This window comes from Chanodichthys erythropterus, chromosome 4, assembly GCF_024489055.1.
Source record: "Chanodichthys erythropterus isolate Z2021 chromosome 4, ASM2448905v1, whole genome shotgun sequence".
Classification (NCBI taxonomy): Eukaryota; Metazoa; Chordata; class Actinopteri; order Cypriniformes; family Xenocyprididae; genus Chanodichthys; species Chanodichthys erythropterus.
Window position 1 is genome coordinate 6592468 of NC_090224.1, and position 13424 is coordinate 6605891.

General features: G+C 37.7%; 1 protein-coding gene across 1 annotated transcript; it reads left to right on the forward strand.

Annotated features, from left to right (window-relative positions):
* The first annotated feature begins 48 nt into the window (after window positions 1-48).
* si:dkey-177p2.6 (uncharacterized protein LOC568712 homolog) lies at window positions 49-13086 on the forward strand. The gene is made up of 2 exons (XM_067383875.1): window positions 49-560; window positions 9097-13086. Exons 1-2 carry the CDS (start codon window positions 412-414, stop codon window positions 9800-9802), a joined length of 855 nt encoding a protein of 284 aa, XP_067239976.1. The 5' UTR covers window positions 49-411; the 3' UTR covers window positions 9803-13086.
* Window positions 13087-13424: the final 338 nt, after the last annotated feature.

The window sequence follows — 13424 nt, forward strand, 5'->3', positions numbered from 1 at the left end:
GTCAATCAGCTGAGTTCTTTTCCCGTTGATTCTACAGCGTAGCGAGAGTTCTGCTCTCGTGCCCGTGTGAGACGCGATCGGTCGCGTAGTTTCGCGATAAAAATAATGTTCAGACTTTGGACCAGAAGCTCAACTCGGAGTCTAGCGACCGATTTAAACAAACTTACGTCTTTTTTATCAGCCAAGAGAATGTAGCTGTCGTTCGACTAACTCATGTAAATTTATTTTGTAGTTCCATATAGACAGAGAACGTACTTTTCCCAAGTACGGACTAGCTAACTGGCTAATTCGCTGCGCATCACTGTGAGCTTAGCCGCGGAGGCTAGCAGTGCGCGCTCACGTCTTGGCGAGAGTACTTGGTTGTAATAAACGCTAAACAACGAAGCAACTGGTTGAGCCAAACATAATGGTATGGGTCAAAGGGATATCACTGCTTTCGAGGCGTCCATGAAAAGGAAAAACGGTATTCCCAGTGTATCTATGTGTCGACTGGAAGTGGAGTCCACTGCTGTGAAGAAGGAAGTTGAGCCCGGCGGAGATGGTGCCCTTTCCTCGTCAAGGTATAGACTTTTAGTCATAAACCGTTTTCTAAATTAACGTTACATCTGATGATGGTCAGCGACCTTTCAGGTATTATCTTTTTTCTGGAAATTATCTTATATATTAACTGCTCAGCACTGTCCCGCTTTACGTAACAACTCCAGTTTATGTTGATACTTGAGCTTTGAGTAGCTTCTAGTCCGTTACACACTTGTTTCTTTACAACCGGAGTCATAGCAAAATTATGTTTTATGCATTCTAAATCTAGATCACTGCGAGCCTTTAAACAGAAACTTTGGTACCTCACACTTTCTCTTGTGATTCGTACGTGGTCTCGGTTGCGTAACGGGGTCGATTTTGCCACACTGATGTTTGCACCCGGCTAACGTTCACTCGAAATGTGACTGGACAATTTTCTTGCAAACTTATTATTAAAGAATAAGACATCTTTACGAAATGTTTAGATACCTTTTTGCAAACATGTATAACTGAAGCAAAATCGAAAGTCAGGCATAAATGAACGCAAATCAGCAGTTTTCGGTTTTACCAAAGTTTAATAATTCGATTAAATGATGTGTTTAATTGTTGTAATTTTACATGAATCTTAAGGATTAATTATGTTTCATTCTGTCATCATAAGAGGAGTGATAAAGTACAGTTTTAGGTTCCGCTATCCTTCGAAAAGAGGATGCCATAGTTTTCAGTAAAAGCAAATAGTATATGAAGTGTCAGAAATTATTAAAGCTTTATTTATGTTGCATTAGTTGACATGTGCACCATTGTTGCTTCTGGTTTGTTGTTGTTTTTTGGATAATTGACATCAACCAGAATACATGTCTGTATTCTGTCAATACACTAATGTTTTTAAAGAAATTTACAGTTTATATACACTAATATATATTCGTATTTTAGACACATGCTGTTTACTGCAGAAACATATAGCCTAGTAAGTCAGTGCACAAACTTGGTCCTTCTAGTCTCTCAGGGATGTTCAAGCAGTCAGTTAACTACTTGCAAAGAGTTGTCATTGTTTTTTGCTGTTTTTTTTTTTTTTTTTTCTTGCTAAAGTGAATGACTGATTATAAGGTACTGATGTTGTCACGTTAAGCATTTAATCAAATGTAAAGCAGGGTTGTCAGCGATCTAATTTCTTGACCATTGCACAACACGCATATTACATGCTTATTGCGTAGACAATTATTCGGATTCATTTAATAAAATCCATCTGAATATCTTATTAGAGTGAAGTTTCACCACTAACTCAAAGATTTACACCATTAATAAGACTAGGGAGCTGTATGAGCGTGTGTTCACGTCTGTCGGCGTGACTAACACTCTGAGTCACTTTGTCAGTCTGTTGGAGCCGCCCAGTTACAAAGCTGCCCAAACTAAGACATCCGGCCTGTCTACCCAATGGTTCATTATTCAGGACTTAGTCGGCTTGTCAATGGCATTTGCCACCTACTCCCTCCCTCCTACTCAGTCAGTCCCCTGTGCACTTACTCACACTCCTCAATTCAATCTGTATTTCTCCTTCCTTTTTCTCAGACTAACCTTTTTCGACTCTCCTGCTCGCTCTCGCTTACGTACACACTTTTTAAAAAAAAATTTTTTAATGCTCGCTCCTTTTTTTCTCTCTCTCTCTTTCCTGTTCTCCTCTTTATATTGACTGCATCCTTTGGGGAAGTAGGAGGGCTAAGGGAGGGAAACTGAAAAAATTGAGAACTGACTCAACCACGTCAGTTTGATTTGCTCTTGTAAAGAAAGTATTGTAATGCAGACCAGTCTATGAGTTGAAGAAACTCTTTATTTTGGGCTCAGTGTGTGGCTAAAGATCATTTCAGTGCTTGTCTGTCACTTTGTGGTCTTCTGTTCATTTGATTTATTTTGGGTACTAATCACACAGTGATGGGAAGTCTTTATCTCTCTGCCTTTGGTGAAACTGGTGTATCTGTGTGGCACAAGGCTGGTATTCAGTTATGCTTTGGTATAAGTGAAAGCGGCTGTATAATAAAGTACAGTACACTTCTCAGATGTACAACCTCTTATGTATGGAGGACCAGGAGTGCCACTTAAAAATAAAATGAAGAATCAATTAATTAATTTAATAATTCAAACATAAAAATGTATATAAATGAATCACTTTTTATATGGGCAAATTAAAAGATATATTTAAAGTTGTTTATTTAATTCCTGTTTTTAAATGTAGTTTAATAAAACAATACATTTTAAAAATCTTTTTTGAATGTATAAATAAATAGAAAAATTTTAAACGGGTCATTTAATTCAGTTTTAAAATGTAGATCAATAAAACAATAAAAAGTACATTAGTAAATCATTTTAAATGTGCATTTAAATCGCTTTTTTAAAAAATTTGGCATATGCTTTTTTCTCTCTATTTACCTATTGCTTTTCTTTGTCGGTTTGCCAAATGCTTTTCTTTATCCATTTGTCAATCGAGTGGTAAAATGCCATTGGACAGTACACACGTGGGAGCAGCCAATCAACTTTCACCTCAATTTGAAGAGCCGACCCTCTCTCACTTGTAACACTCACTGTCATTGGACAGTTAGTACGGTGACAGGGAGGGGACATGTTCGGTTCATTTAGTTTTGTTGTGGCCACAACATATAAACTTGTGGGAACGTGATAATAACAACTCATGGCAACAAGATCGTTTTGTCGAGGTAACGACATCCTTATGTCGTGGCCACGCGATGTAAAGTCATGGCCTCCAGATCATATGGTGAGGGAATTATATATTTTTCTCATGGCCACGAGTTAAATGTGTAAACAACCTGCGCAACCATGCCAACCTGGAATTATCAGAAATGGACAATACTATAATTTTTAATTAAGAATGAAAAATAAGGGTGGAATATATTATATAAAGCAAATAAACGTACAAATGTAACTAATAATAATATAAAAATATTAAATAAAAAATAAACGATAAGTGAATGGATTTAAAAGACTGTTGGATGGGATTAAAATGTACAACATTTAAACATTTATTGATAAACTTCATTCGAATGCTGTCTAAGTAACATCGTGCGCAATACAATATATGCGCTATGTTAATATAATAATTTCTTAATTCTGTTCTTTTTCTAAATTAAAAATAAATATTATTTAGGTCTATCAATTTCTGATAATTCCAGGTTGCCATGGTTGCGCAGGTTGTTATTATCAAAGTTATTATCACGTTCCCACAAATTAATATCTTGTGGCCACAACATATTACGTTCCCACGAGTTTATATGTCGTGGCCATGACAAAACTAAATGAACTGAACAATGTCCCCTCCCGGTCACCGTACTAACTGTCCAATGACAGTGAGTGTTACAAGTGAGAGAGGGTTGGCTCTTCAAATTGAGGTGAAAGTTGATTGGTTGCTCCCACATGTGTACTGTCCAATGGCATTTTATTACTCGATTGACAAATGGATAAAGAAAAGCATTTGGCAAACCGACAAAGAAAAGCAATTGGTAAATAGAGAGAAAAAAACATTTGCCAAATTCTTTTTAAAAAAGTGATTTAAATGCACATTTAAAATGATTTACTAATGTACTTTTTATTGTTTTATTGATCTATGTTTTAAAAACTAAATTAAATGGCCTGTTTCAAATTTGTCTATTTATTTATATTTGAAAAAAAGATTTTTAAAATGTATTGTTTTATTAGTTTATTAAACTATATTTAAAAACGGGAAATAAATAAACCACTTTAAATATGTCTTAAACTTAAGTGATTCATTTATATACATTTTTATGTTTGAATTATTAAATTAAGTGATTCTTCGTTTTATTTTTAAGTGGCACTCCTGATCATTATAAGTACTAAATTGACGGTCTATAAAACACTGAATGTCATGTTTTTTTATTTGCCATTATACAGGTATAGCAATTAGTGTTATTGAGACTTTCACACAGAAACATTTAATCAATAAATTAATCACAACATAAATGTTGTTATTGTTATTAATATTAAAGTCCAAGACAAATTTCCTAAGGGACAAAGTAATCTTGAACCTTGAAATTTTTATTTAGTACAAAATAATTAATTATTTAATAATAAAGGTTATTATATTATATTACATTAAAGTGTTGTTTATTATTAACAAATAATGATTATGTAGTTATTGTGTCAAACTGCAGAAACAATAAAATTATTAAAAATGAGTTCAGCACACTGGTTATTGGGTGCACAAAAATATAAAAATTGCTTGTAAAAGAAAAAAATAAAAAAATTCAATATTGGTTGGTTTCTATTTCATTGTATTGTATAGTCATGGTGGGACTTCCATGGTGGGCCTCACTTCTGATTTACAACTAGGTAAAAAGACAAAAGGCTGAAGTGCCATCATGTATGTGTGCCGACCTGAACTGATGCAACCCAGCATACTCTACTGCAATGCATCCTATTGTGTTCACCCACTTTGATGGTTCTCTACGTAGTTGTGCTTATTGTCTTTGAGCTGCAGACTCTGTGTGCCACTCAAGCGCCAGTCTCTCATCCACCGCTGTTGCCATGGCAAGCAGACCACAGAGGCCAGTCTAACCAGAGGGGCCCAAATTTAAATCATGTCTTGCTGCTTTAAAGCTGTGAGACTTTATAGAGACCAGGTCAAATTCCAAGTTGTTCAGCTTGCCTTCTTTAAAGAAGCTTTATAAAAGCAAATTTTAATGCACAAGGATCAATCATTATAACCTTTTTCTCAAGCTTTAACACTTGTTTGATGTCATAAGCATAAACCATATGTAATATAAGTTCTTTACCTTCATTTTCTAATGGATTATATTGTTTTTGTGTAGTAGTGGTTTGCTTGCTCGTCATTTCGTTCGTAGCTTTCTGTTGCTGACAGAGACCCTCAGCGTATGCGTGCTCCTGTCGGAATTCAGCTGTGAAATCTGCAGGAATACAAAATGTCCCTTTTTGAAGCCTTGTGACTGCTTTGTGGGGAAGGCACCTATAGGGCTGAGCAGGAATTTAGCCCAGAGTGCTCTGCTAGCATGGATGGTTATATAACTGCTAGCCCTAGCGTGACACACTTGAGCGCTGCAGTCCATGCATGCGCGCACACATGTTCAGGCTGTTTCCGGGCATTGAAAGTGTTTAATCAAACTTGTTTTGACACCAATGGTGTGAGTTGTTCATTTAATTAAATATTTTTTCCTTGCCTTTCCCTTCGTGCTTTATTTAAGGTTCACGATTGCTTGTGGTATCTATTATCTAAACTAAGACTTAAGACTACACATTTTTTACATGGTGGAATGGAGACTGTGCAATATAATGCATTGCATCCATCTCACTTCTGAACACAAGAGGCTCTTCTTGGCTCTTGCAGCTTCCTGTGCACCCTGCAGTAGAGAAGAGCAGTCGGTGACCAGACCTGCGGGGGATGTCTGCCTTCGTTCAGAGTGATGGATGTTGGGAGGGGGTGGGGCGCCTACACCACAGAGCGCAGAGGTGGATAGACAGTCACTCGCATTTACAGCCCTTTCCACTCCAACTCCAGCTCACTAGATTCGAGACTGCTATTTGACAGAGCAGTTATGGTTGGGATTCAAATTGTGTGCCCACAAGCCACATTTTGCTCTTGTAAATGTTTGGCCCAAACAAAAATTGTGGCTTGAAATGGTAGCTTTGAGTGTGGAATTTAAATGACCTGAGAAATTCCTACTTCCTTGTGTGATTTAGATTAGACAGGTAATGGTCATGGCAGTCTCCATACGCTTAAAAATAAAGGCACAAAAGCTCATAATGGCTTTTCTATGGCATTGCTGTGGAAACCCCTTTTTGGGACCTTTTTAAGAACGTATTAGACTTGAAGGTGGTCTTTGCTTGTAAGTATCGCTCGCAGGATAGAAGGCTTTGGAGAGCTGCAGCAGTAAGCATTGCGCTCCTGTGCTGCGTATCCTCCTCCGCTGTGTGAAGGGAGCGCTAATGAAGCATGATCTTATTCTCAAGTGTGCTGCAGTCGCAGACAGGAGGAGCTTCAGCTAATGCATCCACCTCTCAGGAAGCCCCACTCTGGGATGAGAAGGAGGAGGAGGAGGAGGAGTAAGAGCTGTGTCAGGTTAAAGCTTTATCAGTCATGTATCAGATAACAGTCAAATTTCAAGACAAAGTATCAAGAACAGAGTTCAGCAATAGTCTGTGTGCACAGACGACAGTCATGTGCTGTTAAATTAACAGTTGGGTTGTTCCATGTAAAGTTAATAACTGGAGCGAACGTGCAATGGTCTCTGCAGGAAACGGCAAGACACAGATGCATTCTTGTAAAGGTCCTAGATCACATGCAGTTTACAAAAATCACCTTCAGAACTTAGAGGTTTTTTGGAGGTTTTTTTTTTAATCTACTGAAAGTTTTTATTAGGGCTGCCCCTGACTAAAGGTTTTTTTACTCGACTAGTTGTCATTCATTTTAAGACAATATTAAACTAATCTTATTTCACGGTATGAAAGTTTTATTTCACAAGAACGTTTCAATAAAGATACAAATTAGTCTAAATAAACCTTTTTTTATTTAACATTTACTAAGAAATGCTACAGAAATTGAATAAAGTGTATGATGAAAACACATAGTCTTCACCGTATGAATCAAATATGATCTGATTCTTATTAAAGATACAAAATTGATTCAGTCAAGAGCAGTGAGTGATTTTTCTTTAGTTGTTTGATTGACATTAAGCCAGACAGCAGTTTATTATGCTGCTGTCCCTTTTAAGATCTAATGCATGCATCCAATTTACTGACACCTTCTGGTTTTCACCCAACCTTTTACGTTAATGTAAGACATTACCGACTATGTTTACATGAATATTCCACATGACGGACATTTTGACACAATTGTGTGTCTATCTGACCATTCGAACGCAATAAGACGTGAAAGAGAACTGAATATGCAATCGCATGCTATCTTATATATCGTTACCACAGTTTAACTGTCATACCACCCAGCCCTATACTGGGGATGTGTTAACAGGAACTAGTTTGAGTTTCAGGGCTTAGAAAGTATATTCTATATAATACGGCTGCACAATTAATCATAATTGATTTTCGATTTTGATTTTAGCTTCCAACAATTATGAAATCAAGATAATCGAGGTAAAATCATTATTGTGTAAAAATATTATCTTGTATTTGATAATTCAGTTGATTCATTGTAGGCTATTACTTAACTGAATACACTTAGTACGTCTTCCTGAAAAACTTTATGTAAATTGTATTCTTGTTCTGTTGTATTTGTTCATGTTTTTGTTATTAGTTTTTGTTGTCATTGTATTGCTGACTGTTTACTTGTCTTATGTAATAATTTTAAGGACAGTTTTCTTACATTAGTTAACCTAGTATTAGTTTTTGCTGAAGTATCAATAATTGTGAAATTTCACAATTGTGAAGACTCATTGATATGTGCTTATATTGGTCAAAAATTACCACCCATTGAAAATGGAGTCGAAAATCAGAGAAACAATTAGTGTTCAGGAGTGTGTTCATCATGTTCATGTTCACATATATACATGTGGGCGTGCAAAAATAAAGGCCTCGGACCTCTGCATGTGTGGATACATGCATACTCGTGCATCCACGCACATACACACACGTTCATGTACTATTTTGAGTATTACAGGCTTTCTTTTGCACAGAGATGAACTTTATCCTCAAATCAGTGAGGCTCAGATCAGTGAAGCCTACGATCAATCGGTTTCAAAAATTAATACAAAACCTGTCCTAATTTAAAGAAAACAAGTTGGAAAAAAAAGATTGATTCCAACATTTGGTGATTTTAAAATAGCATAACCAGTGATTTATAAGTTATTTTTCTGCAGGCTGGTCATTTTTGACCGGGAACACCACAAGTGGTTTTTTGTTGTTGTTTGTTTTGGTTTTTTTTTTGTGCCATTTTGAAATAAATAAAAACAAAATAAAACCATTTCAAAACAAATTTCCCATTTAAACATTAAAGCACACCATTGTGATAAACGGTGCATTTTTTTTTCATATTTTATGCTAAATTATCCACAAAAAACACTTTTTTTCACTCAAAAACTGAGGTACGTGAGCTCAGATAAATAAGGCCTACGATCGATCCGTTCCAAAAATAAACACAAATCATGTCCTAATTGAAAGAAAACAAGCTGATAAAAAGATTGAATCCAATATTTGGTGATGAGGTAGCATAATGAGACATAAGCAATTTTTTTGCAGGTCGCAGTTTTGCATTTTTGACCGGGAACACCACAAGTGTGATAGGGTTTTCAAGACAGCACAAGGGTTAAACAACAGTACAATCCATTGAACACAATGTACTTCTATTCCTCACAGCCTCTCTTTCATTCCTGGCAAAAATTAAATATGCCGCTACCCAGACTAAGGTCTATTCAGTGTGTAAGGAAAATATTTTCTATGTTATGTTATAATTATTACTTCTTTTTACTTGGTTATACCACATAAATCACACATATTGAAATATCAAAAATGGTATAAACAATGAAATCAACATGTAACTTCTGTCTTGTTTTTCTTAACTTTCTTTTCTGTTCTCGACTGTAGGTACATGTTGGGCAGGGGGGTGAAACGTAAGCTGAGCACGTGTGAGGACCCTGCCCAGGACTTGCCATATCCTCAGCAGAGGCAGCTGGTGCTGGACTTGTGTCTGGACAAGCTACAAAGCTGCCAGCGGCGAGCTGAACCCAGCCTGCACCGCTCGGTCCTGCTGGCCAACACCCTCCGCCAGATTCAGCAGGAGATGAGACAGGAGGGGGAAACCTGTTTGCCATTAGCCCCGCTCGGCCCCTCGCTCCCTCATGCCTCGACCCCACGCCACTTTCCTGACCTGCCACCCGTGCCCTTAGACTGTCCTCAACCCCTAACCGGAGCACTGTCCCCTTCATTTTCCCTCACAACGACCGAGGATGAGGAGGTCCAGTTGGGCGGTGCCGAAAATGAGACCCTTTTGCCATCCTTCGCTGGTGAGAATGACACAAGGTCGACGGATTCTCTCTTCGGCTCATTTGAGATTACAAATTCCACCAGCTACTTGACAGACTTGGCACTAGATGACATATTTGAGGACATCGACACGTCAATGTACGACTCCGCAGACATTTCTGTTCTGCCGTTTCCTGCGCAGAGAAGCAGTGGGGTGGATGATGGCCTCAAGAGCCTTTCCAGCTGCAATTCCAACAGCAGCCTGCAGCTATGTCTCTCTGACCTCAACGACCTGGACCACATCATGGAGATCCTGGTGCACTCCTGATACATCTTGCACCACAGTGTCCTCATTCAGCCATCCCGATGTTTTCTATGGAAAATGAATAATACAATGTGTTTTCTTTTTTTAAACAAACAAACAAATATTTTATCTATTTTTATACAAAGGACTGCTATATTTATATATAATAAAAGGAAACTGCCTGACACACTCTCACTGTAGGATAAATGCACATTTTTAAGACTTTTCAGATGGCCAAGCTTATGCTGCCATCCTACATATTTAAGCAAACTAAGATATGAATATGCAGGGACTTCGGAAACAAATATAAAGTATTACCATTGACACTTATTTATATTGAATAGTGACTTTAAGAGGAGGAGATGGAAGAAAAGTGGATCATAATGGACGCTCGGTAGCTTTTGATGAGCTAAACAACTTTTTTTTGTGATCTCCACTGTATTCTGAAGCATTACATTTACTGTCAGTAATTACAATTATCAGATCATGTCATACACATGCAGCACTCACACTACCTCTCAAGATACCAAGAGCTCTTTCTCTATACAAAGACTGTCATTGTTACAACTGTATTTGAATGGTTTCTCTCCAATAACTTTCAAAAAACTGCTGATTGTTTTATATATGGCTCTGTGTTCACAGGAAAGCCTCTCCTCAAATGGTAGGATTCTGTCCAAAGCTATAGCTGTAGAAGAAACGCTTTTGTTCCAGTCTTTCTATTCAAAACTTTTTTCGAAACCTTTCTGACTCTTCGTTTCAGAACGAGCTGTTGCTTGTGTAAAAAGTGATATATTTTCGAATCACTTGGAATTTAATGCTATTTCTACTTTTCAAGTACATGATTGTCAGACACACAGCCACCGTCGAATCCCTCGTATGAACATAGTGCCTACAATGGAGAATGAAGACTGCCGACGATGAACTGCACACTGTGGACCCGCACATAGACTTGCCTGAGTTTCCTGCTATGAACTTCCCCTATGAATTTCCCAATGTGGGCTGCTTTTTTGAGCATTTAGCAAGATCCTCTATCCTCTAAAGAAGCCATTACCCAAATGTGGGTCCACATCTCCTCCATACTGTCCTTCATTGTGATCTACACTGCAAAAAGCTGATTGTGGATATCTGTGGATGCCTCTTGTGCTGTGGTCTCGAAGACCGTTTCTGAATGTCTAAGCTTACAAGCTCGCAAGAAGCGGAGATCAATCCAAACTGGTGTCTCACCTGCTTACTTTATTCCTCCCATCACAAGTTTTAGTCATCTCAACCACAACTTTAAGTTATTAGTTACTGCTACAACACAAGATGGTTGACCAGAGCTAAGGCACTTCATTTTTGTGCTGCATTAACATCCATTGAACATCAAGTTGTTGCAGTCGAATGCGAAGAGCCACAAACTGCGGTCTGCATTAAGACATGGCAGAGACAAGGGGGAGGGGAAGAACTAGAGAGCGAGATTAAGGGGGGGAGGGGGGAGTTAAAGCAAACAGCTCCTGTCACGTGGAGAGCCGTGCTAGTGGTAAATGCTACATTGAGAGTTTGACAACAGCTGGTATTTGTACACTCGCATTGGTGCACTCACAATAAGCCCCGCCCCCAGAGAGGCCCCGAGGGGCTCCGTTCTCGTCCTGACCAATCGTTTTCATTCAAGGGAGGAGCTTTGTTTCTTATGTGGAAGAGAATAACAAGCAGAAGCAGTTCAATTTGGAATGTGTTTCCTTGCCTATGGATGGCTCTCTCTGATCATTACTGGCTTGTGAGACATGTTACAGTCTTAATTTGGGTTAAATTTAGGCATTCCAACTAAATTACAATGAGATAATCATTTAATAATAAAAACTACTCGCAGAGTTCAAGGTTAGCAGCATAGAAGGGTTTCATGGTTTTTGGTAGAAACAGGCCTGCTCGTCCTCTTTTAAACTCAGGCTCGCAGACGCCCCACCCTTGCCTTCCTCCTCACAAGACACATGCACCGCCGCAGAGAAAACCCGACACTCACAAAGTTTACACTCAGATTTTAGAAATCATGCTCGTGTTAGATGGTAACCATAAACCAGAGACACTGTATGGTGAGACTGTCAGCGTTACATCAGCAAGCCGTTTTTAATGCTGAGAGGTGTGGATCTAATGTGTGTAGCTTTTTAAGCTTTGTAAGCTTGATCATTTTGTTTATTTCTCTTCTTATTTGTGGTGTTTGTGTATATATATTTGTATTTATACATTTTCTTGTGTTTTGATTTGTTGTTGTTGACTGAAGATCATGAGATAATATATTGCTTTTATTTAAGAGTGAAATATGATCCGTAGACTTCGGTCTTCAGGAGGGTTTATTTGTTTTTTTGAAGCGTGATTTGTACTTCACCTCCTCTTCTTAGTAATAATTAACATGTACATAGATGATGCAGAATTATGAAGAGATGTTTATCATTGAAATATTTGTAAAGGTTTCAATCTGTGCTGACTCTGAACTGAACAACGATGGGATCTTCTTTACTGTGTGTTCAATTCCCTTTGGACCAGGCAGTTTAGGCAGCTTTTTAACTTTTTACGCTAAAGTGGTTAACTTAATCGAGGAGAGCTTTCAGTTGTTGGCCTCATTTAAATGTAATGTCTCCTGCTGCTTGAATTTCAGTCTCTTGAAGGACATTTGTTTTACAATAATCAGCCCCAGGAGCCTCTGTTTTTAAACTAATGTTCATTATGGGTTAGTCTCAGCATGTATTGCAGTAATGCACAGAGCAATGGTGAAAAGTGGTTCACACTGTGTTGTAAACTTGTGAACGGCTTACTCAAATAATATAAGGTATGTACCGGTTGCACAGAGAATACAAAAAAGCAGCAAGACTTTCATGGTCCTCAAATTTGCTTGGTTGTGAGGCACAAAATAGCTAGCTTTAAACCACCTCATATTGTTAATTTGGCAATTTATTTTTTAAGCTAAACTTTTTTTTTTTTTGTAAAAAAAAATTATATATATATCCAAATGAAATTGTAATATCAGAAACCTCAAAATGACACTTTGTCCTAAGTGCAATATGAAAATAAAGCGCTGTTTTGCCTACTTGCAAATGGCACAATGTAGTAAGCCTATATAACTTTGAATGAATACATGGCTAGATTTTTTTTTTTAAACTATGACTTTAATCCCTACAATTTATTCTTGCCCCAGTTACTGTCCTTTGATCTGTTGCTATCTGTTTTGACGATCTGTTTTTTATGAGGTCTGTAAATAATAAAGCATTTTCTTTTGCAGTCATATTCTATGCAATACATTGTAGCAGGTCAGTATGTCAAATAAAAAATGTAAATGGAAATGTGTTGTGTATTTACTCCAAAACAAGAACAATTTACTCCAATCCAAAACAAGTCGCGCACACGTTTTTGAAGTAGTGATAAAGACCGACAAGCAATGTGGAGTAAACAAGACGGGATGGGAAGATGGGAATACATTGCCCCCTAAAGGTAAACTCTATGAATGCATGCGAATAGATATACTGGCTGCATCCGAAAACCTAGACAGCTGACTTGTTGCCTCGCTGCCTTATCAGGCAATGACTTGTAAGTAGGGTGACCACCATCAAACAAACCAAATATGGGACGATTGCTAAGTTTGTGTGGGACAATGTGGGACATGTTACCAACACTA